The following is a 24,352-nucleotide window of genomic DNA, read 5'->3' on the forward strand; positions in this document are numbered from 1 at the left end:
ATCACAGCTCACTGCAGCCTCAGCTTCCTGGGCTCAAGTGATCCTCCCATCTCAGCTTCCCAAGTAGCTGGTACTACCGGCATCTGTCACCACACCAAGGAAATTTTGAAGTTTTTTGTAGAGATGGGGTCTTGCTATGTTGTCCAGGCTGGTCTCGAAATTCTGGGCTCAAGAGATCCTCTTGCCTCAGTCTCCCAAAATTCTGGGATTACAGGCGAGAGCTACTGTGCCTGGCCAAGATATTTCATAATAAAAATGATTACTAACGTGCTTAAAAGACAATTTATCTGCCACTTCACAAGTTAATGAGTCACTTGTCACATGTGTGCAGGGACTATCCCCAGATCCTACTGATTTAAGGCAATTCTTTCGCTGTGGCAGGAGACATCAGGATTTTCTAAAAATGTCTCAATCAAATTAAAGAAAATTTTTGAAAAATACAAAGAAAGTGAGCTGCTGAGGGTGGCGAAGGAAATGAAATACAATTTGCCACTGCACTCTTTTATCACTGCAACTGGAAAGGATGAGGTGGGGAGCTGAAGGCCTATATCTGACTTCTGCCTCTCATGACTTGTGAGATACTGGACAAGTTCTGTTGTCTCTAGACCACAGCAGTCTCACTTGTAGAAAATGGCGCTGGATTCAATCAGTGATTCTTGGGAATGCTTGCTGAAATGCAGATTCCTGGGTCCTAAGCCTAAAGATTCAGTAGGTCTGGGGTGGAGCCCAGGAATCTATGTTTTTCCTTTTGCCCTGCTTCCCAGGAATCTGTATTTTTAATGGCCACTGCTGCGACCCTGATGCAGGCAGAGAGAACACAGACCAGCCTTTGAGAAACACAGAGGTATATGACTTCCTGTTTTTTTGAGATGGAGTCTTGCTCTGTCACCCGGGTTGGAGTGCAGTAGTGCTATCTCAGCTTACTGCAACCTCTGCCTCCCAGATTCAAGCGATTCTCCTGCCTCGGCCTCCCGAATAGCTAGGATTACAGGCGTGCACCACCACGCTTGGCTAATTTTTGTATTTTTAGTAGAGACAGGGTTTCATCATGTTGGTCTGGCTGGTCTTGAACTCCTGACCTTGTGATCCACCTGCCTTGGCCTCCCAAAGTGCTGGGATTACAGGCATGAGCTACTGTGCCTGGCCTGAACTCCTGTTTAGACTTACAATTTTTTGACTTTACAGTAAGGTAAAAACAATACATGTTCACCAGAAACCATGCTTTGAGTACACATGCAACCATTCTGTTTATCATGTGACTAGTCTTTAATTATGTGAGATGTTCATTCCTTATTATGCAATAGGCTTTGTGTTAGATTATTTTGCCCAACTGTGGGCTAATGTAAGTGTTCCGAGCAAGTTTAAGGTAGGTGAGGCTAAGCTATAACATTCGGCAGGCTAAGTGTATGAAATGCATTTTCAACATACATTTTTAACTTAAGATGGGTTCATCAGGGTGTAACATCGTAAGTCAAGGAGCATCTGTATAATTTAACACTTGAAGGAAAGTGAAAGTGTTATAAAATTGTAGTAACAGGAAAATGGCTGGTAACAACAGGAGTGCAGAAATTAAATACAAGCCTTTTAGACTAGGAACACATTTTGTTTCACTGCATGTATCTGAAAAATATGAGCATAAATTAATATGTCAGGAACATGAAAGGATGTCTGCTTTTGTCTAGCCAGGACAATCAGATAAGAAAAATAAAAGGCATCCGGATTGAAAAGGAAGAAGCAAAACTATCTTTTCTTACAGATGAAATGACCTTGCATGTAGAAAATCATAAGGTCTAACTATAAAATGATTAAGTAATACATGGACCTGTTCGGCAATGTTGCAGCACACAGATCAATTTTAAATCTTACTAAAAAGCTACATAATCAAGACAGTGTAGTACTGGTTAAGGACACAGACATATAGATCAATGGAATAGAATTGAGTCCAGAAATAAATCCTTACATTTACAGTCATTGATTTTCAACAAATGGGTGCCGGGACAACTGGATATCCACATGCAAAATAATGAAGTTAAACCTCTATTTCATGCCATATATGAAAATGAACATGGATCCAAGGCCTACATATAAGTGCCAAAACTATAAAACTCTTGGAACTGTAAAACACAGATCTTTGTGACCTCACATTAGACAAATGTTTCCTTACATATGACAGCAAAAACATGTGACAAAACTGGACTTCATCAAAATTTACTTTTGTGTGTTAAAGGGCACCGTTTGCAAAGCGTGTATCTGATAAGGGACTTGTATCCAGAATATAAAGAACTCTTACAATTCAACAATAACAAAATAATTTTATAAATGGGCAAAGGATCTGAATAGATATTTCTCTAAAGATATACAAATGACTCTCTCTGTCTCTCTCCCCTCCTTTCCTCCCTCCTTCCCTTTACCCCTCCCCTCCCTCACTACCTTCTCCCTCTCTCCACCCCTCCCTCCCTCACTTCCTCCCTCCTCCTCTCTCCCTCACTTCCCACATCTAGTTCACATACCATAATAATTCACCCTTTTAACAGTGTGCAGCCTGAGCAATATGACAAAATCCTGTCTCTACAAAATATTTAATAATTAGCTGGGCATGGTGGCATGCACTTGTAGTCCCAGCTATTCAGGAGGCTGAAATGGGAAGTTCACTTAAGCCCAGGGAGGCTGAGGCTACAGTGAGCTGTGATCATGCCACTGCACTCCAGACTGGGCAACAGCGTGAGGCTCCGTCTCAAAAAAAAAAAAAGAAGAAGAAGAAGAAAAACAATAAAATAAAAAAGGAAGATATACAAATGGCCAATAAGCAAATGAAAAAAATGCTCAACATCATTAGTTATTATGGAAATACAAATAAAAATCACAATGAAATAACAATTTACACCCACTAGGATTGGTATATTTTAAAAGATAGACAATTTAGTAAGTGTCGACAAGAATATGGAGAAACTAGAATCCTCATATACGGACGATGGAAATGTAAACTGGGCTGCTGCTTTAGAAAACAACCTGGCAGTGCCTCAAGTGATTAAACACACAATTACATGACCCAGGTCTTCTACTCCTAGAGATTTAAGAGAAATGGAAATATATGACCACACAAAAACTTGTACCTACATGTTTACTATAGAATTATTCATATTCAAAAAGTAGAAGCAATCTAAATGTCCATCAATTAATGAATGAATAAAATAGGGCATATCGATGCAATAGAATATTATATGATCATAAAAAAGAAGTACTGACACATACAAAATGGATGGACCTGGAAAACATGTTACAGCAAGAAACCGACACACAGAGTACATACTGTACATTTCCATTGTGAAATGTTAAAAATAGGCAAATCCATAGAGAAAGAAAGCACATCAGTAGTTGTTAGGGGGTGGGAGGTTGGGGAGGGAAGAATGAGGAGTAACTGCTAATGGGTGTGGGGTTTCCTTTTGGGAGATGAGCCGGTTGTAGAACTCTATGAATACACTTAAAACCACTCAACCACTTTAAAAGGGTGACTTTTATCTGAATAAAGTTTTTTAAAAGACAAAAAAAAACTCCTTTTCTGTCAAGTATAAAGATTAAGTGTATGAGATTCAGTGTATTTTTCAAGTTTCAACTAGCCAACTTACCCTGAATAGTATATATAAAACCACCTGCAACTCCCTCCACACCTTCCAAGAATTCATGAGGCAATGCACCCTCCCCAGCCTGAAAGGAATAAGAATGTACTCAATGTTTCGTTACTAAAAATACATTTATCATATTTTAAAATTGATTTGACAAGTCATAATATGACTCCACTTGCAGCAGATAAATGCATCTAAGATGCTGGTGTACTAGAGGCTTATAATATCAGGATGACATACGGTATTCTACTATTTTTGTTATCTAATTACAATACTAAAGATAAGGTATACCCAACATTCCATAAGGTGTTCAGAATTGCAACTTACATAGAATCATATTTATGTACTTGCTACTCTAATGGTACAAAAAGCAATTTATTTTATATCCCAACCCCACCACTTAAAAAAATATATATTATGACCTTTGATTTTTTGGAAACTAAAAATTCTCATGAGTTCAAATACATCTTGGCACACTTTAAAGTTAAGTGACAATGCAGAGAAAGGCTCAAAATCAACAATCTGTCCCAAATATTCAAATTGAACTCTACTGAATATTGATTTAAAAATTTTTTTTAATTTTTAAATTTTTTTTTTTTTAATAAGAGAAAGGATTTCACCATGCTGGTCAGGCTGGTCTCGAACTCCTGACCTCGGGTGATCAGCCTGCCTCAGCCTCCCAAAGTGCTGGGACACCCGGCCTAATTTCATTTTACAGACAGGGTTTCACTCTGATGCTCAGGCTGAGTGCAGTGGTGCAATGATACCTCATTCTAGCCTTGAACATACAATCTTCCCACCTCAGCCTCACAAGTAGCTGGGACTACAGGTGTGTGCCACCATGCCCAGCTAATATTTATAAATTTTTTTGTAGAGAAGAGGTCTCAGTGTATGGCCTGGGCTGGTCTTGAATTCCTGGGCTCAAGAGATCCTCCCGCCTCGGTCTCCCGAAGTGCTGGGATTACAGGTGTGGGCCACTGTGCCCGGCCTGCTGATGTTGTTGAAGGTGCCTAAGCCTATCGTGCCAGCAGCCAATGATAGTCCTTTCTACCTCTTAGAATGGAGAATCTTTTATTATTAGAGAGTTATCTCTCTTCAAAAGTTACCCAATGGCCTTACTCAGAGTGAGCTGTTTCACTTCTGTATACAGTAAACCACTATGGTACATCTACCAGAGTATTGTCTGGCTGTTGTGGGCTAGATCAGACTGTTAGAGTCCATATTCAGTGTATTTACAGGATTTTTTCTACACCTTCATTTAATCAAGAGAGCTACTGCTTGGCTATTCTTAAACAGATCTTTTCAGCAGAGTTGTACTGTACAAAGCAATGTTTTAAGGCCAGTAGAACAAGTCATCTGATGTCACTGTAGTAACATGTCATTTAATTTAAAATACGTCTGTAGGCCAGGCGTGGTGGCTCACACCTGTAATCCCAGCACTTTGGGAGGTGGAGGTGGGCAGATCATGAGGTCAGGAAATCAAGGCCATCCTGGCTAATATGGTGAAACACTGTCTCTACTAAAAATACAAAAAAATTAGCTAGGCATGGTGGTGCGTGCCTATAATCCCAGCTACTCTGGAGGCTGAGGCAGGAATATCACTTGAACCCGGGAGTAGGAGATTACAGTGAGCCAAGATTGTGCCACTGTACTCCAGCCTGGGTGACAGAGCGAGACTCCATCTCAAAAAAATAAAATAAATAAAATAAAATGTTTGTAGCCAAATGCTGTGAAAATTACTAAAGGTGCATGCTATAGATTCCAACCTTGTGGTTCCATAAAATATTGTATATGCTTTATTTGTTATTTACTTTTTTTTTTTTTTTTTTGAGACGGAGTCTTGCTCTGTCGCCCAGGCTGGAGTGCAGTGGCCGGATCTCAGCTCACTGCAAGCTCCGCCTCCCAGGTTCACGCCATTCTCCTGCCTCAGCCTCCCGAGTAGCTGGGACTACAGGCGCCCGCCAGGTCGCCCGGCTAGTTTTTTGTATTTTTAGTAGAGACGGGGTTTCACCATGTTAGCCAGGATGGTCTTGATCTCCTGACCTCGTGATCCGCCTGTCTCGGCCTCCCAAAGTGCTGGGATTACAGGCTTGAGCCACCGCGCCCGGCCTACTTTTTTTTTTTGAGACGAAGTCTTGCTCTTGTCCCCCAGGCCGGAATGTGATGGTGCCATCTTGACTCACCACAACCGCTACCTCCCAGGTTCAAGCGATTCTCTTGCCTCAGCCTCTCAAGTAGCTGAGATTACAGGCACCTGCCAGCATGCCTGGCTAAATTTTGTATTTTTAGTAGAGACGGGTGTTTCACCACGTTGGCCAGGCTGGTCTTGAACCCCTGACCTCAGGTGATCCGCCCGCCTCGGCCTCCTACAGTGCTGGGATTACAGGTGTGAGCCATCACCCGGCCTACTTATTTACTTTTTTGAGACAGAGTTTTGCTCTTGTTGCCCAGGCTGGAGTGCAATGGTGCGATCTTGGCTCACTGCAACCTCTACCTCCCGGGTTCAAGTGATTCTCCTTCCTCAGCCTCTCGAGTAGCTGGCATTATAGTCGTTAGCCACCATACCTGGCTAATTTTTGTATCTTTAGTAGAGACGGGATTTCACTATGTTGGTCAGGCTGGTCTCGAACTCCTGATCTCCGGTGATCTGCCCAACTCGGCCTCCCAAAATGCTGGAATTACAGGTGTGAGCCACAGCGCCCAGCCTATGCTTTATTTTTTATTGTATATTTCTGTATTGTTTTGGCTTTAGAACTCAATAGTGATTTCTGTTTACTAACTTATCTCTGGAAAGGTCACAACTTGGCTTTTTGTTTGTCTTTAAAATTTTTCTGACATCACTTGCTGGCAGGGGAATAAAACTTAGTGAAAACTCTCAGCTGTACACATTTGTGATGAAAACCTTAATTTGCACCTGGGGTTTCTTAGCGGGGGCTTTAAAGTTACCTGGTTTTTTTGTTTGTTTGTTTGTTTTTTGTTTGTTTTTTGAGATGGAGTCTTGCTCTGTCGCCCAGGCTGCAGTGCAGTGGCTCCATCTCGGCTCACTGCAAGCTTCGCCTCCCAGGTTCATGACATTCTCCAGCCAGCCTCAGCCTCTCGAGTAGCTGGGACTACATGCGCCCACCACCACGCCCGGCTAATTTTTTTGGATTTTTAGTAGAGACGCGGTTTCACTGTGTTGGCCAGGATGGTCTTCATCTCCTGACCTCATGATCCGCCAGCCTCGGTCTCCCAAAGTGCTGAGATTACAGGCGTGAGCCACCGCGCCCGGCCTTTTTTTTTTTTAATTAAAAAAAAATCACCTCAATTTTTTTATTGCTCTAACCTGCCATAGAAATTCCTGAGGTTTCACTTGTTGCCCAGCCCTGGTTTTTTGTTTTTTTTAGGTTAACTGTATGTTTAAGCTATCTTTAGCCCTCTATATTTTTTACTCCCAAAGCAGATCATTTGAGTCTTTACATTTGAACCTAGTTCTCAACTCAGAAGTTAACTTATTTCTTTTTTTTTGCAATGGAGTCTTGCTCTGGAGCCAGGCTGGAGTGCAATGGCGCGATCTCGGCTCACTGCAACCTCCACCTCCTGGATTCAAGCAATTCTCCTGCCTCAGCCTTCCGAGTAGCTGGGACTACAGGCACCTGCCACCACGCCCAGTATTTTTAGTAGAGATGGGGTTTCACCATGTTGGCCAGGCTGGTTTTGATCTCTTGACCTTGTGATCCTCCCACCTCAGCCTCCCAAAGTGCTGGGATTACAAGGTGAGCCACTGTGCCCAGCCAACTTATTTCTTTTAGTGTAACCAATACTATAGAATTTTGGCATATGCTGGGTATCTTAAAGTTTCATAAATAGAAAAGGAGGCAAGATAGTAAAGGTATTTGCCTTGAAAATAAGGAAAACGTCATAATTCCATAAAACTTTCTATTTTAAATAAAAAAATTTTTCATAAGACTTAAAATGAACTTTAGTAAACAAATGGTGTGTGTGTCTACTAAAGTAAATACCATCTTTATTGCCCTCCATTTACTTTGTGAAATTTACTTGTCATAATAAATCCTAAATCCTATAAACATCAATGAAATCCTAAACATGGCCTACAAATCTAAATGTATAACTACATATGAATTTATGGTCTATTTCTTTAATATCTTTCTTCCTCACTGGACTGTAAGTTCCACTGTAGGCCACTAGTATGTCTATTTTACCCTGCCATTGTTTCTGCCTTACAACAGGTGTGCAGTAAATGCTTTTTGAATGAGTAACATATTACATATTCATTTCAACTCAGAAATTAATCCATGTGAATGAGGTTAATATTCATTCACTAAGCTTGTGAATTTAAATGCCAAGTACATTCCTAATCATTAGACGGGAGATCAAGGGGAATAAAAGATTGTCTATGATTCCACCATATACACCATTTGTTTACTAAAGTTCATTTTAAGTCTTCCTACACCTTTATTGTCCTACATTTACTTTGAGAAATTCACCTGTCAAACTGTTTTAAATTTAAAGCAAAGCTGAATGAGAAATATGAGAGTCAGAAATCCCAGAGTTGCTTCAGCAAAATAAATGAAAGTACTCAATCTTATTTTCTATTTATTTATTTATTTTTTTGAGATGGAGTCTTGCTCTGTTGCCCAGGCTGGAGTGCAGTGGCGTGATCTTGGCTCACTGCAACCTCCACCTCTGGGGTTCAAGCAATCCTCCCACCTCAGCCTCTCAAGTAGCTAGGATTACAGGCATGTGCCACCATGCCCAGTTATTTATTTATTTACTTTTTGTATTTTTAGTAGGGACGGGGGTTTCACCATGTTGGCCAGGCTGGTCTCAACCTCCCGACCTCCAGTGGTCCACCCACCTTACCCTCCCAAAGTGCTGGGATTACAGGCATAAGCCAGTACACTCCACCTTATTTTCCAGTATTTTTATCTATAGTAGTTTGGCTTTTTTTTTTTTTTGAGACAGAGTCTCACTCTGCCACCCAGGCTGGAGTGCAGTGGTGTGATCTCAGCTCACTGAAACTTCTGCCTCCTAGATTCAAGCAATTCTCATGCCTCAGTCACCCAAGTAGTTGGGATTCCAGGCATGTGCCACCATGCCTGGTTAAGTTTTTGTATTTTTAGTACAGATGGGGTCTTGCTGTGTTGCCCAGGCTGGTGTTAAACTCCTGGCCTCAAGTGATCTGCCTGCCTCAGCTTCCTAAAAGTTCTGGGATTATTGGCATGAGCCACCATGCCTGGCTATCTATAGTATTTTAACTGAGATTTTATTTTCAAGGTGAGATAGTAAATACCCTGAATACTACTTAGCAAGTGTTCTTAATGAATGCTAACTTAAAAATTACTGAGAAATAGGCCAGGCGCAGTGGCTCATGCCTGTAATACAGCATTTTGGGAAGTGTAGGTGGGCGGATCACTTGAGCTCAGAAGTTTGCAACCAGCCTAGGCAACGTGGTGAAACCCCATCTCTACAAAAAACACAAACAATTAGCTGGGTGTGGTGGTGCACACCTGTAGTCCCAGCTATGTGGGAGGATTGTTTAAGCCAGGAGGTGGAGGCTGCAGTGAGCTGTGATCGTGCTACTGCACCCCAGCCTGGGCAACAAAGTGAGACTCTCTCAAAAAAAGAAACAAAAATGAGAAACGAAATATTGCACTTTAAAAATGCACCAATCTTAAGGCAAAACTGTAAACTCACTAACGCTAGAGCTGTAGATCGTATGAGTTTTTGCCTTTACTATGAAGACAACAACATTTGCTACTATATAATATGTTGTAAAACACACCAGAATCATTGCTCCATGCTGCCTGGGCTCTAAGGTAAATTTTATAACATTTTTGTGTATTAAAAAGACGCTAAAATATGCAATTAAACCTTAAAAAAAAATGACTTACTGTAATGACTCTGAGAACTCCCCCTCCATCATTCACTGTCACTTTGTGGAGATTTCTTGACACAAGGCCGTGGAGGTCTTGGCTCTCCCACACGATTGTACCTTCAAAGCTCTTTTGTGGAAAGATGAAGAGTGAGTCAATTTCCTTATTGCTGTCATTTAGGTTTTAAGTATGTTTTCAGGTAAGATTTTAGAGAAATATTTTTCCGACAACATATCATTTAAAATGTTCACCCCATAACTCTGACATACCACTGTTAGCGTTTGGTGTATATCCTTGACCGTTTTTTCCACGCACATATAAAAAACCAATCACAAAGAGCATATAGACAATTTTGCATGCTGCTGTTTGCCATTTCCCATTGTATCAAAAGCATTTCCTTCTGCTGTTGCAGCTGTCACAACCATTCTTCCTCATGTGTGTATACATCCCAATGAGCAGACACATCCTGATTTATTCATTTTCCCCTACTGTTAGACATTTGGTTGCTACTAAATGTCTACTAAAATATCTACTAAGTATCTACTAAAATAATGTAGGCATGTTTTGGTGTAAATGTTTATTTACCCCTAACAATTTGTTTTTTACTTAAAATAAATTCCCAAAGGTGAAATTACTGGGACAAGAAAGAGGTATTTTTTGTGGATTTTGGAACACACCACCAACTGCTTTTTGAAAGCAACTTTTACTAATTTATAGGGTTATCAGCAATGTATGAGAAGGACAATTGCACTGTATTCTCCCTGGTATGGGATACTAGTAAAAAAGAGTTTAATCTAATATAGTAGATTTTTACAAAATGATTCCTCATTTAGTTGGATTGATTTTTCATTTTTTAACACAGAGAGCCTCGCTCTGCTACCCAGGCTGGAGTGCAATGGTGCGATCTTGGCTCACTGTAACCTTCGCTCTCCAGGTTTAAGCGATTCTCTTGCTTCAGCCTCCCGAGTAGTTGGGATTACAGGCGCTCACCATCACGCCCGGTTAATTTTTGGATATTTAGTAGAGATGGGGTTTCGCCATGTTGGCCAGGCTGGTCTGGAACTCCTGACCTCAAGTAATCTGCCTGCCTCGGCCTCCCAAAGTGCTGGGATTATAGGCATGAGCCACAGCACCCTGCCTGAATTTAAAAAAAAGAAAAGATTGGCTTAGTTGGATTTCTGATTCCTAGTGATGTTTATGAATTGCATGTTCTCTTCTGAGGACTGTCTTATCATGCTGCTTTGCCATCTGCCCTCTGAGTTTTCTATTTTTCTTATTCATCTATGCAAGCTTTTGATAAATTATCTTAATCCTGTGCACATTTTATATGCTAAAATAGTTTTTCATTTGCTACTTAATGTTATTTTTGAAATTCAGAAGTCCATAAATTTTACCTTGGCAAATCCGACGAACTTTCCCTTTGTGATTATTACTATCAGATTCTGAGCTTAGAGAGCTATGCCCCCCTGTCCCAAGGTCTGATACATATTGAAATCTTAATGTCTTCTCATTTCTCCACGATCCCATTTTTAATTCTGTGCACAGCTGGCTCCTTAGTCCTGCTCAGGTCTCAGCTCCATACCTTCTCCTCCGAGAGGCTTCCTCCAGATGTCCTCTAGAAGACTCCAACTCCCAACTTCTCTCTATCACATCAACTTGTTTTACCTTCTTAATACCATTTATCACTCTGATATTTCTTGTTTATTTTATTATTAAACTAACTGCCTCTACTAGAAGACAAACACCTTGAGAACAGGAAGGAGCTTGTCTGATCAACCACTGCATCCCCAGCATCGAGCCCAGCCTGACATGACTGAAAACTCAAAATGTGTGCTGAACAAATAATGTTGAACTAAAAATCAACTAGAATTGAGTACGGTATAGAGGATTAAATGAAAGATGCAGCTCTAATACTCTAAAAACTTTCATATGTTAAAATGAAGAGATAAAGTACTTTACAATAATGTCTCATTTTAGCCAGCATTATAGGGAAACCATACAAAATTCAACTTGTCTGATAAGCTAGGTCAGTGGTTTATAAACTTTTCTTTTTCCTCTGTAGAGAGTGATATAAACTTTTTTTCTCTCTCTCTTTTTTTTTGTTTTTTTTTTAATTTTTATTGTTTTGAGACGGAGTCTCGTTCTATAGCCCTGGCTAGAGTGCAGTGGTGCGATCTCAGCTCACTGCAAACCCAGCCTCCCGGGTCCTGGTTCAAGCAATTCTCCTGCCTCAGCCTCCCGAGTAGCTAGGATTACAGGAACGTGCCACCACGCCTAGCTAATTTTTGTATTTTCAGTAGAGATGGGGGGGTGGTTCACCATGTTGGCCAGGCTGGTCTTGAACTCCTGACCTAGTGATCCGCCTACCTCAGCCTCCCAAAGTGCTAGGATTACAGGCATGAGCCACCGCGCCCGGCCCAACCTTTTCTTTTCTTCTTTTTCTTTCTTCTTTTTTTTTTTTTTTTAAGAAATAATACTTTTTTTCTCCTCCATAACAGATAAAAATATTCCAAGAGTCCGGGTTCCTCAGGCAGTTTATTACTTTCTATTCAGCTAATGTATCCTTAATCTGCATTATCTGTGAAACTCCGGATGCAATGGGTGGGGCCCTAGGGCTCTCAGAGCAGATCGTGCAGATCCACCTTAAGCAGTGTCATCATTTTCTAATCTTCAAAAGAGAGAAAATGATACTGGCCTCAAAGGGCTGTTTAGAAGATTAGTGATAAAGTATATGGTGAAGTGCCTTTACTTAGTGAAATAGTGCCTTTATTACCACTAAAAGGCACACAGAAATGGAACTGCCTCTTTAGAATATTCCATTTTCGTATCTTTGAAATAGGTGCTGATTGTTTCTATACGTCCCCTAGATAGCCTTAACTCTCTTTTCAAAACTTTATTTATTTGTTCTTTTTCAATTCTCTTCCTTCTGAGGCCTTAATATTCTCTCAAACTTGAGATCAAATCTTAAATAATTAAATCCCTACATAAGAGGAAACAACACTTCTTTCTTTTTTTTTTTTTGAGACGGTGTTTTGCTGTTGCCCAAGCCGGAGTGCAGCGGTACGATCTCAGCTCACTGCAACCTCTGCCTCCGGGTTCAAGCGTTTCTCTTGCCTCAGCCTCCAGAGTAGCTGGGACTATAGGTACACGCCATCGCATCTGGCTAATTTTTGTATTTTTAGTAGAGACAGGGTTTCATCATATTGGTCAGGCTGGTCTCGAACTCCTGACCTCCAGTGATCAGGCTGCGTCGGCCTCCTAAAGTGCTGGGATTACAGGCATAAGCCACCACGCCCGGCCCCAGAAGAAACAACATTTCTAATAATTGAGAAGAACTGTATGATTGAAGCTTAATTAGTAAAGTCAATATCTTAAGACAATGTATGAAACATATCAACAGGCCAGTATAGGAAGACTGGGTTAAGAGAAAAATTTTGGCAATGCAGCAATGTCAAGGGGGAGAAAGATGCAATAACTGGAAGATAAAAAGCATTTTGGGCCAGGTGCGGTGGCTCACACCTACAATCCCAGCACTCTGAGAGGTCAAGGTGGGAGAATCACCTGAGGTTGGAAGTTCAAGATCAGCCTGACCAACACACGAAGAAACTCCGTCTCTACTAAAAATACAAAAAAATTAGCTGGGTGTGGTGGTGCATGCCTGTAATCCCAGCTACTTGGGAGTCTGAGGCAGGAGAATCACTTGAACCCAAGAGGCAGAGGTTACGGTGAGCTGAGGTTGCACCATTGCACTCCAGCCTGGGCAATAAGAGCGAAACTCTGTCTCAAAAAAAAAAAAAAAAAAAAAAAAAAAAAAAAAAAAAAAAAAAAAGGCACTGGTCACATTCTACCTAGATAAAATAGCACTCTAAAACACCCACTCTTCTGCTGTTATAATTTAAGTTCAATGCTCAAATCTAGCACAGTTCAGATTTAGTTTTTTAGGTACTTTGACAAACTAAGTAGGAGGTTCCTAGATAGGGGACCTGAACATTGAAATCACTTGAGTGAGCCAAGAGCATTAAAGATGAATGAACCGACATTTTGGTTTATGCACTGATTTTCTGTGAACTGACACATTCAGTAAGCATCTGATAATCTCTAGGTGAACTGGAAGGTCAGTGTTACATCCTGTTGCTAAGTCCCAGACCCCTTGATGATATAGTTTGGATATATGGTCCCTCCAAATCACATTTTGACATGTGACCCCCAACGCTGGAGGTAGGGCCTAGCAGGAGGTGTTTGAGTCATGGGAGCTGATCCCTCAAGAATGGCTTGACTCCTTCCCTACAGTAATGAGTGAGTTCTTGCTCTATTTGTATATGAGAGCTGTTTTTTTAAAAAGAGACTGGCATCTCTCTCTTGTTCCCTTTCTCACCACGTGACATGTTACTCCCCTTCGCCTTCCACTATGAGTGGAAGCTTCCTGAAGCCTTCACCAGAAGCAGATGCTGGTGCCATGTTTCTTTTCTTTTCTTTTTTTTTTTTTTAGATGGAGTCTCGCTCTGTTGCCCAGCCTGGAGTACAGTGGCACAATCTCTGCTAACTGCAACCTCCATCTCCCAGGTTGAAGTGATTTTCATGCCTCAGCCTCCTGAGTAGCTGGGATTACAGGCACGTGCTACCACACCCAGCTAATTTTTGTATTTTTAGTAGAGACGGAGTTTCACCATGTTGGCCAGGCTGGTCTCGAACTCCTGACCTGAAGAGATCTGCCTGCCTCAGCCTTCCAAAGTCCTGGGGTTACAGGCATGAGCCACCATGCCTGGCTGCCATGCTTCTTGTATAGCCTGCAGACCCATGAGCCAAATAAACCTCTTTTCTCTGTAAATTACCCAGCCTCAGGTATTCCTTTGTGGAAACACTAAATGGACGAATATGCTTGACCACGTGAGGCTGCTTTGTGTTAATCATGTCTCTTCCTCCTTGCAACAACCTCTTGCCCTTAAGTATACTCTATTTTCTTCTAAAACTTGAATAGTGATAAAGTTTGGAAGGACTGATAATACTTACGATAAGGAACTGACAGGACTTGGTGAGTACTTGGACATGAGAGTGAGAATAACTCTCATGATTCTGGTTTAGGTGACTGAGGAAAAGGAGATGGTTACGCAAGATTAAATTTTAGTATATGTGCTGCCGAAGCGAACACACCCAAGATTAAAAATACAGGCGATGAGAACAGGTGGGATGGAGACAATGTTACCATTAGAATGCCCACAGAACATTCAAGTGGAGAAGTTCAGTAGGCAGCTCAAAGCACGTCTGGAGTTCACAAGAGACGCTGAGGCTGTAATTATAGATTTAACAGCCTTCAGCATACAGGCAGTCATGAATGAAATTGCCTGGGAAGAAGGAGTAAAATAAAACAGAAGGCTAGGTAGCAAATCCGAATGACTTACATTTAAGAGGACAGCAAAAAGGAAATAATGAATCATACCGAAAGTAAAAACTATAGTGACCAGATAAAAATCCTCACCTTAAAACTACAAATCTAGAAAAGATGACGATAAAACGAGTAATTCTCTGCACTGTCCATTCAACTGACACGACATGGGACATGCTACTTCACAGAGGCCCTTCCTGGCACCCAACTCCATTTTGTCTGTGACTAGGCTATGATACAACAAACAAATTCAATGAATAATTGAATAGTTAGCAGAAAAATTCCCTAGTCCCCCCAAATCATCTTGACTTATTCATGGAGCTTACATAACCCACCAGCTGTTTTGTTACCAAGGAAAGAAGAAGCTTTATCTTCTGCCTGTCTCCTATACCTGTTTCTGCTCCACAACACAGTTTAATTTCTATTCCTCACCTCTGCTCTCATATAACTACTTTTTATTCTGATGTAAGACAATTATGAAACCAGGGATCTCTTAAGATCCAAAACAACTTTTTTATGGCAATTCCCTGCTAAGATCATAAAAACCAAAATAGGCCGGGTGCGGTGGCTCAAGCCTGTAATCCCAGCACTTTGGAAGGCCGAGACGGGCGGATCACGAGGTCAGGAGATCAAGACCATCCTGGCTAACACGGTGAAACCCCGTCTCTACTAAAAAATACAAAAAACTAGCCGGGCGAGGTGGCGGGCGCCTGTAATCCCAGCTACTCAGAAGGCTGAGGCAGGAGAATGGCGGGAACCCAGGAGGCGGAGCTTGCAGTGAGCTGAGATCCGGCCACTGCACTCCAGCCTGGGCGACAGAACGAGACTCCGTCTCAAAAATAAATAAATAAATAAATAAATAAATAAAAATAAAAGTTGGGAAAAAACAGTATGGTACAGGTTGGAAAAATGAGGCATCAATTCTTTTCCATAGAGCTTCTAATTTCTCATCCAAACAACAAAGTAGTTTAAATATATACAGTACTTCTGTGCCTATAAACACTAACAACTTCTTGTGGATTGGAGAAATGACTACATATAAAGAATTTCAACCTTCATAAAAAGTAAGGATATAGGCCAGGCACGGTGGCTCATACCTGTAATCCCAGCACTTTGGGAGGCCAAGGCGGGTGGATCACCTGAAGTCAGGAGTTCAAAGTCAGCCTGGCCAACATGGTGAAACTCTGTCTTTATTAAAAATACAAAAATTAGCCAGGTGTGGTGGCGGGCACTCGTAATCCCAGCTATTCGGGAGGCTGAGGCAGGAGAATCATTTGAACCTGGGAGGTGGAGGTTGCAGTGAGCTGAGATGGAGCCATCACACTACAGCCTGGGCAACAGGAGTTAAACTCTGTCTAAGGATATAAGTGTCCATAATGCCAACAATAATGTCACTAGTGACTCAGGTGAACAAAAATAGTCCGCTTTTTACTAAGATTAGTTTCAGGTTCCAACTGTACTATTAACGACAACATAAAATTAGAGACACTTTTTTTTTTTTTTTTTTTTTTTAAGATGGAGTCTCGCTCTGTCACCTCACCCAGGCTGCAGTGCAGTGGTGCGATCTTGGCTCACTACAACCTCTGCCTCCCAGGTTCAAGTGATCCTCCTGCCTCAGCCTCTGCGTAGCTGGTACTACAGGGGTGCGCCACCACACTCTGCTAATTGTTTGTATTTTTAGTAGAGACGGGGTTTCACTGTGTTAGCCAGGATGGTCTGGATTTCCTGACCTCGTTATACACCCGCCTCAGCCTCCCGAAGTGCTGGGATTACAGATGTGAGCCACCACGCCCAGCCAAAACATAAATACTTAAAGAAAAATACACAGTAGTCTTCACTTGTGAAGAATCACTTGTGACGCCCACTGAGATTTATGCTTTAGTGAGCTACACAATGAAAACCTTACAGGCGACCTGCTTACTGGACAAGCTATACTGCTGACATGTGACTCCAGGCAATCACCAAGTGTGGAGGGAATAAGATGATGAACTTCCTCTTGCAAATGGAATACACTACCTATTTCTCTTGTGTTACTTGTTGCTGATCATATGCCAGCCAACCATCACTATCACTTTTCTGAGCAAATAAACCCAATCAGCCTTCCAATCAGCCTTGATGCAGCAAAAAAGAGTATTTAAAATTAAACATATTTTCAACAAAAACAGAATTTTGTACAACTGGAGAGAATTTTTTTAATTGCTAAAAGTTTGTTTTTTCTTTCTGTTATACAAAGCTAATATACGTTTATTATGGAACACTTAGAAGACAGATATACAAAAAGAAGAAAATTAAAATCATCCATAATCTTAGCTCCCCCCCAGGTATAGCCACTATTAAATAATTGCTTGCTTTTTGTGTGTGTGGTTATTTTTGCTGTTTGAATAGGGACTGGGTTTCATCAAGTTGCCCAGGCTGGTCTCAAACTCATGGGCTCAACGATCTGCCCACCTCAGCCTCCCAAAGTGCTGGGAGGATAAGCCTGAGACACCATACCTGGCCTGCTTGTTTTTAAAGAAAAAATATTATACAAAATTAATAAAAGTAATGAAATCAAAAGTCTATTTAGCCTAAAGCTTGAAGGGAGATAAAAAGCACAAGGCTATAGTCATTAAAACTCTTAATAACTAGACCTGGTGACCAGGCACAGTGGTTCAGGCCTATAACCCCAGCACTTTGGGAGGCCAAGGCAGGAGGGCGGATCATGAGATCAGGAGATCAAGACCATCCTGGCTAACACGGTAAAACCCCGTCTCTACTAAAAATACAAAAAATTAGCCGGGCGTGGTGGCACACGCCTGTAGTACCAGCTACTCAGGAGGCTGAGGCAGGAGAACTGCTTGAACCCAGGAGGCGGAGGTTGCAGTGAGCTGAGATCGCGCCACTGTACTCCTGCCTGGGTGAGAAAGCGAGATTCTGTTTCTAAACAAACAAACGAACAAAACCTGGTGTGGTGGCTCAAGTCTGTAATCCCGGACCTTTGAGAGGTGAGAGGATTGCTTGAGGCCAGGAGTTCAAGACTAACCTATCAACATAGCACAGTGGCTCACAGCTGTAATCCCAGCACTTTGGGAGGCCAAGGTAGGTGGATCACCTGGAGTCAGGAGTTCGAGACCAGCCTGGCCAACATGGTGAAACCGTGTCTCTAATAAAAAATAAAAAATGAGCCGGTGTGGTGGCATGTGCCTATAATCCCAACTACTTGAGAGGCTGGGGCAGGAGAATCACTTGAACATGGGAGGCAGAGGTTGCAGTGAGCCAGGATCATGCCAGTGCACTTCAGCCTGGGTGACAGAGCAAAACACTGTCTTAAACGAAGAAAAAAAAGATAAAAAAAATTTAGTTGGGCATGGTGGCAGGTGCCTGTAGTCCCAGCTACTCAGGAGGTTGAGGTAGGAGGATCACTTGAGCCCAGGTGGTTGAGGCTGCAGTGAGCTATGATCATGCCACTGGACTCCTGCCTGGGCAGCAGAGCCAGAGCCTGTCTCAAAAAAATATAAATAAATAAAAATCAGGGGGAAAAAAAGTCTTTTAACAACTACAAAGGTAACTCATCATTTTGGCTGAGTACTTCCCATCGTTAGTACCCACTGCCAGATATACCATTCTGAACACCAGCAAGGAAGGTTAACCCCTCTCCCCCAACCCAATTTTTATTTTGAAAAACTTCAAACCTATAGAAAAGTTCAAATTACCATTCAAATTACCTAGACTCACCAATTGCTCACATTTTGCCATATTTGCCTTTTCTCTCTCTACACACATACTTTTCTGTTGTTGAATCACTTAAAAATAAAATGCAGATATCATGAATTTTTAACTTTAAATATTTCAGCATGTATTTCCTAAGAACAAGGACATTCTAAGCGAAAGTAGTATTTTTTATGAACTAATCAAAATTTGCAATTCTTTCTATAAGGCTGACCAAGATAATGGAGTAGACTCCATAAAACTGTGGTTAGCTTGAAGCATTAAAGTTTATTTTCTTCCTCTTTGCTGCACCCCATGTGACTTTCTTTTGGAATACAGTTCCTCAACCTCAGCACCAATGACATTTTGGGCCAGATAATTATTTGCTGGGGCAGGTTGAGGGGGGTGTTCTGTGACTGCAGGATGTTTAGCAGAATCCCTGTCCCTTTACCCACTAGATGCCAGAATCACCCTACATCCAGATTTAACAACTGAAAGTATCTATATACATTGCTCTGTGCACAGAAGGGAAATTGCCCCTGGTGAAGAAACACTGCTCTGAAAGAACAGGACCCCCTCAATCCAGATGGGGAGTATAATGATAATGACAGCATCTATTGATCTACTGAACTCGTGGCATGTGGCAGCATGTTTTAAGCAGTCTACATGTGTTAAATCATTTAGCCCCCAGAATAACCATCTGAAATGGAAGGTGTACCACCTTCATCTTAGAGGAGGAAATAGACACAGTGAGATTAAGTACCTCATGTGAATGAACAAACCAAAGAATGGCTTCCTGCAAAAACTGAGATCCAACACTATGTAGCTGAAACACTACTCTTTTTTTTTTTTTTTTTTTTTTGAGAGGGAGTCTCTCTCACTCTGTTGCCCAGGCTGGAGTGTAGTGATGTGATCTCAGCTCACTGCAACCTGTCTGTTGGGTTCAAGCGATTCTCCTGCCTCAGCCTCCCGAGTAACTGGGATTACAGGCGCCTGCCACCGCACCCAGCTAATTTTTGTATTTTTAGTAGAGATGGGGTTTTGCCATCTTGGCCAGGCTGATCTTGAACTCCTGACCTTGTGATCCACCCGCCTTGGCCTCCCAAAGTGCTGGGATTACAGGTGTGAGCCACTGAGCCTGACCTGAAACACCATCCTTACAGTAAAAGATAACTTTGATGGTACATACTGCACTTAAAAAGGAAAAAAATTCATATGTGAAATTAATAAAAGGACGTAGGAAAACAGGCACTCTCATATATTGCTAATGATTGTTCACACTGGTACAAACTGCTAAACTCCCCTCCATGAAGGAATCATGTGACTTAAAAATGTGTATGCCCTTTGACCCAACAATTCATCCTAAGAAAATAACCAGTTATACATATAAAACAGAGGTGCAGTGATATTTACTAGTCTTTTCCATAACACTGAAAAATTGAAACTCTATCAATATCCAAATACAGAGTTAAATGACAACACTTTCGTACAATGTAATTCTATATAGCCATTACAAATAATACAGCATATCATATCAAAAGACGTTCGTGATATGTTAAAGTAAGTAAATTATAAAGTAGAATGAATGGCATAATCCTAGCAACTATATACACATAGAAGCAAAAATGTTAACTGTGATTATCTCCAAATATGAGATTCTAGTAGTCTTGTTTTCCTTTGGCTTATCTGCATTTTCCTTTTTTCCACCCCCTGTTTTGGTTTGGCTTTTATTTAAAAGATTTCTTTTTTTTTAATTTATTTTTTGACTGCTCTTGCGGAGCCGGCTACCCCATAAGCAGTATGCTGAGAGTAGCGTATTCAAAAGTTTTTAAAATGGAAGTTCATATACAAATGAAAAGGAGATCCCTTTGACATTGACGGAATTAACATATAGTTTCAACTACTTGTACTCAATTCCAAAGATCCATAGTATGTTATAAAAATGTGTGGTTCCTATTGTTGAACAAATTCTGAATGGCACCCCACAGTCTGGGTAGGAAAAAGTTTCTTGGTTAGTCACCAGGACCGGTCAGTTGTCTAGCCTCCACACCTTAACCCAGCTGTGATGCTGTGGGATGAACTCTACAGGTGATCTAAAGTGAACTTCAGAGATGTCTGGGAAACTGACCCCGATTGTGGTTCCAGAGCACTGACTTCAGGAATGTACTCAGCCTAGACTAAAACAGCCTAGAAAGGCTGAAGTTGATGAATGAATAATTTGTTCATGTCTGATCCTGATTCTGTCACACTCTGCGACCATACTGTATGGCTTAACTCCAGGACTAATGAGGGCACCTGGCAGGCGAGGCGTTCTTTAGTGCGTATCTACTTATGACTGGACCTAGAGGGACCCAGAAGGTGACAGGTATGTTTTCAGGCCACCATCCACAACTGTTCACCCTTTGGAGAAATTTTATTTAACTTGGAAATGTGACCCATCTCTGTCATTATCCTGTCTGCACTGACTTTTTTTTCTTTTCATTCTTTAGATAAGCAAACTATTTTATTTTACCCAAATGGTATATCTGTCTGGTCTTTCTATCAATCCACACCCAACACCATCCTTTGTCATTAAAATAGTTGCACAGTTCTCTACTCCACTAAATAAACTATGGCAAAGTGCAACATTTTTCAAAAAGTGGTTTTGGAACCTCTGAGGCCTCATGAAGTCCTCAGGAGGTCTGAATACAGAGTGCTATGTTTTAGCACATCCACAGTTGGTCCCTTCATCTATCACTCTGGAGTGCTGCCCTGGTACAAGAAAATATCAAGCACCTGCCCCTGAAAACACATGCCCACTCCTATGAAGGATTGCATTGGTACCACAGTCTTTTCCTGCCACCCTGTACCTCTGGTAAGATGAACTGTTCCACGGGCTTGTACCACAGCTTGTTCACCTGCACACCACAGCTCGGAGGACTGAAGCGAGCAATGAAGAGGGCCTCCTACAAATTGGAAGAAGAAGACAAGAAAAAATATTTCATGTTATACCATTGCATATGCAACAAGTTTTCAAATACCTTACATCTTGGTCAGCTAAATCCACAATGGCCCTAACCACGGTCACTAACATGGTTCCACTGTGGTTTTGGCGTCACTGGGTTTTCTAGTGCAGTCATGGTTACTAAATAACGATATTTAAGGTAATCAAAGTTGTCATGAAGTTCTCAAATGCTAAACAAAATCCACATAACCTTAAAAAAAAAAAAAAACCCACCTTGAAAGAAAAAATATTAAGGGAAGTGAGCAGTGTTGTAAAATTAAGCCAACATATTATAGTGTCAGAACTCCCTCAAAGGGTTAAGACTAAACTGAAATAACACAGATTTTTATTGGGAACAAAAGCACTCAGGAAACTCCCTTCAAAAAGAATCTTCAGAAGAAAATATAAACAAAACAAAAAAGGGAATATAAAAGAGGACTGGGGCCAGGTGCAGTGGCTCACGCCTGTAATCCCAGCACTTTGGGAGGCTGAGGCAGGCAGATCACTTGAGGTGAGGAGTTCCAGACCAGCCTGGCCAACATGTGAAACTCCATATCTCTACTAAAAATACAAAAATTAGCTAGGCGTGGTGGCAGACACCTGTAGTCCCAGCTACTTGGGAGGCTGAAGCAGGAGAATCACTTGAACCCAGGAGGTGGAGGCTGCAGTGAGCCAAGACTGCACCACTACACTCCAGCCTGGGCCACAGAGGCAGACTCTGTCAAAAAAAAAAGGACTGATTTTCATTATGTCTATTGTTTTCTTGGACCCTCCCATTTCTTCTAGGCAACATTTCCTCATTCTCATGCCTATTCTTATATACCAACTTACCATAGGGGAAACTTCTGTTAAGCTCTTAAAACCATGCAAGGGTTCAACATTAAAGCACATTTCAATGGATTCTGTCTATTTCTTTCATGAACACCAGTTCTTAGGAATGCAGTATAAGAATAGTTTTTGCATTGTGACTACCCATGAACCCATTAGCATCCGTCTTAGACTAGTCCTTTCTTGAGGACAAAGATTAACTCCTCCTTGGTTAAAAATATGGCAACTAAAAGTTACATTGACACGATCAAAATATTGTATGTCTGAACCAAACTACTTGATTGATAACTCGCACACTATAAATAGTTTTGTTTTTTGAGACAGTCTCACTCTGTCACTTAGGCTGGAGTGAGTGGTGCGATCATGGCTCACTGTAATGCAGCCTCAACCTCCTGGGCTCAAGTGATCCTCCCACCTCAGCCTCCCAAGTAGCTGGGACTATAAGCATATGCCACCACGCCTGCCCATTTTCCTTTTTTTTTTTTTTTTTTTTGAGACGGAGTCTTGCTCTGTCGCCCAGGCTGGAGTGCAGTGGCGCCATCTCGGCTCACTGCAAGCTCTGCCTCCTGGGTTCAAGCCATTCTCCTGCCTCAGCTTCCCCAGTAGCTGGGACTACAGGCGCCTGCCACCACGCCCAGCTTATTATTTTTTTTGTACTTTTTTAGTAGAGACGGGGTTTCACCGTGTTAGCCAGGATGGTCTCGATCTCCTGACCTCGTGATCCGCCCGTCTTGGCGTCCCAAAGTGCTGGGATTACAGGCGTGAGCCACTGCGCCCGGCTGCCTGCCTATTTTCTTAATTTTTTGTAGAGATGGGGTCTCACTGTATTGCCTAGGTTGGTCTCAAACTCCTGGGCTGAAGCAATCCATCTTCCTTGCCCTCTCAAAGTGCTGGGATTACAGGCGTGAGCCACTGCGCCTGGCTAAGTTTTCTTTAAAACTATATATACTAAGTTAAACAAGTATATCAAAAAAAATCAAGATTAATTCTAATTTCTAGAAAACAGTGCTACTCAGAGTACCGCTATTTCAATTCCCTATCTGGTCTTCAGTATCAATGAAACTGTTAACTACAATCATACATGGACTCCTACAGTTGAGTAACTACAAAGCTCTTCTCACTGTAATCATTATGGCTGGCATCACCAGCAGAAATCCTACTCTTCCCTCTGTCTTATATTTATGTCTACAAACACATCAACAAACTAGACAGATTATTTAGAGGAAGAACAGGGCAAATTACAAAAAAGAAATTTCATCTCAAATTTATTTGTATATTTATTGGTATATAAATATACAATTGTATATTTATCTCTAACATTGTATTCATTGCTAATAATCAACATTAATAATACAAACACATTGTAAAAAACTGAACAGAGTTCTGTTTCCAGTAATATCAGACCAATTCTCCTATAGATAATAATTATGAACTCTGGATGAAACATAAAAAACAATGATTTGAAGGTACTGGAATTCAAACAAACAGGCAGAAACTGGAGAAGAATCAGTACTTGGAAGAAGGAAAAGGCTCCAAATATGCATCTCCTCCCTACCCCTCTTCTTGACTCTTTGTCTGAGGGTACAACTCTAGGGCAACTAGAAATTTGAGTGAAAATCTGTAGTCGTTCTGCTTGAAAATTAAGAGGACAGAGTTGGGATAAACACATCAATTAATAAAAGGCGTGAGGGGGAACATCCCAGAAAGGAAAGGATCACAGAGAGAGAGAACTGTAAATTCTTCATATAAACTCTGCCCAAATCTGTGGCTGACTCATAAAATACACATTCAAGGCAGAACCCAAGTAGCTCATCCAAGGCCAAAAAAACTCAATAGAGATTTTAGCTGTTTCTCATTGAAAGTGAGACAATGTTTACAGTCTGTGTCCAGCCAATTTAACTGCCTGCTAAAACAACAAACAAACAAACAAACAAAAAACATTACTCTTTGAGGAATATAATAGGATCCAGAA

General features: G+C 41.3%; 1 protein-coding gene across 3 annotated transcripts in view; it reads right to left on the minus strand.

Moving 5' to 3' along the window:
• Positions 1–24,352, minus strand: part of B3GALNT2 (beta-1,3-N-acetylgalactosaminyltransferase 2) — a 58,643-nt gene that overhangs the window by 11,134 nt on the left and 23,157 nt on the right. For 2 of the 3 annotated variants that reach the window (XM_030936489.1, XM_010384661.2), the window contains 3 exons: positions 21,419–21,514; positions 9,518–9,628; positions 3,627–3,705 (listed from right to left, as the gene is read on the minus strand). In XM_030936489.1, coding sequence (XP_030792349.1) covers positions 3,627–3,705; positions 9,518–9,628; positions 21,419–21,514 — 286 coding nt within the window. Of the gene's footprint in view, positions 1–3,609; positions 3,706–9,517; positions 9,629–21,418; positions 21,515–24,352 lie in introns of those variants that run through there. The other variant, XM_010384662.2, reaches the window with a different exon arrangement.

Source organism: Rhinopithecus roxellana, chromosome 8 (genome assembly GCF_007565055.1).
Source record: "Rhinopithecus roxellana isolate Shanxi Qingling chromosome 8, ASM756505v1, whole genome shotgun sequence".
Lineage (NCBI taxonomy): Eukaryota > Metazoa > Chordata > Mammalia > Primates > Cercopithecidae > Rhinopithecus > Rhinopithecus roxellana.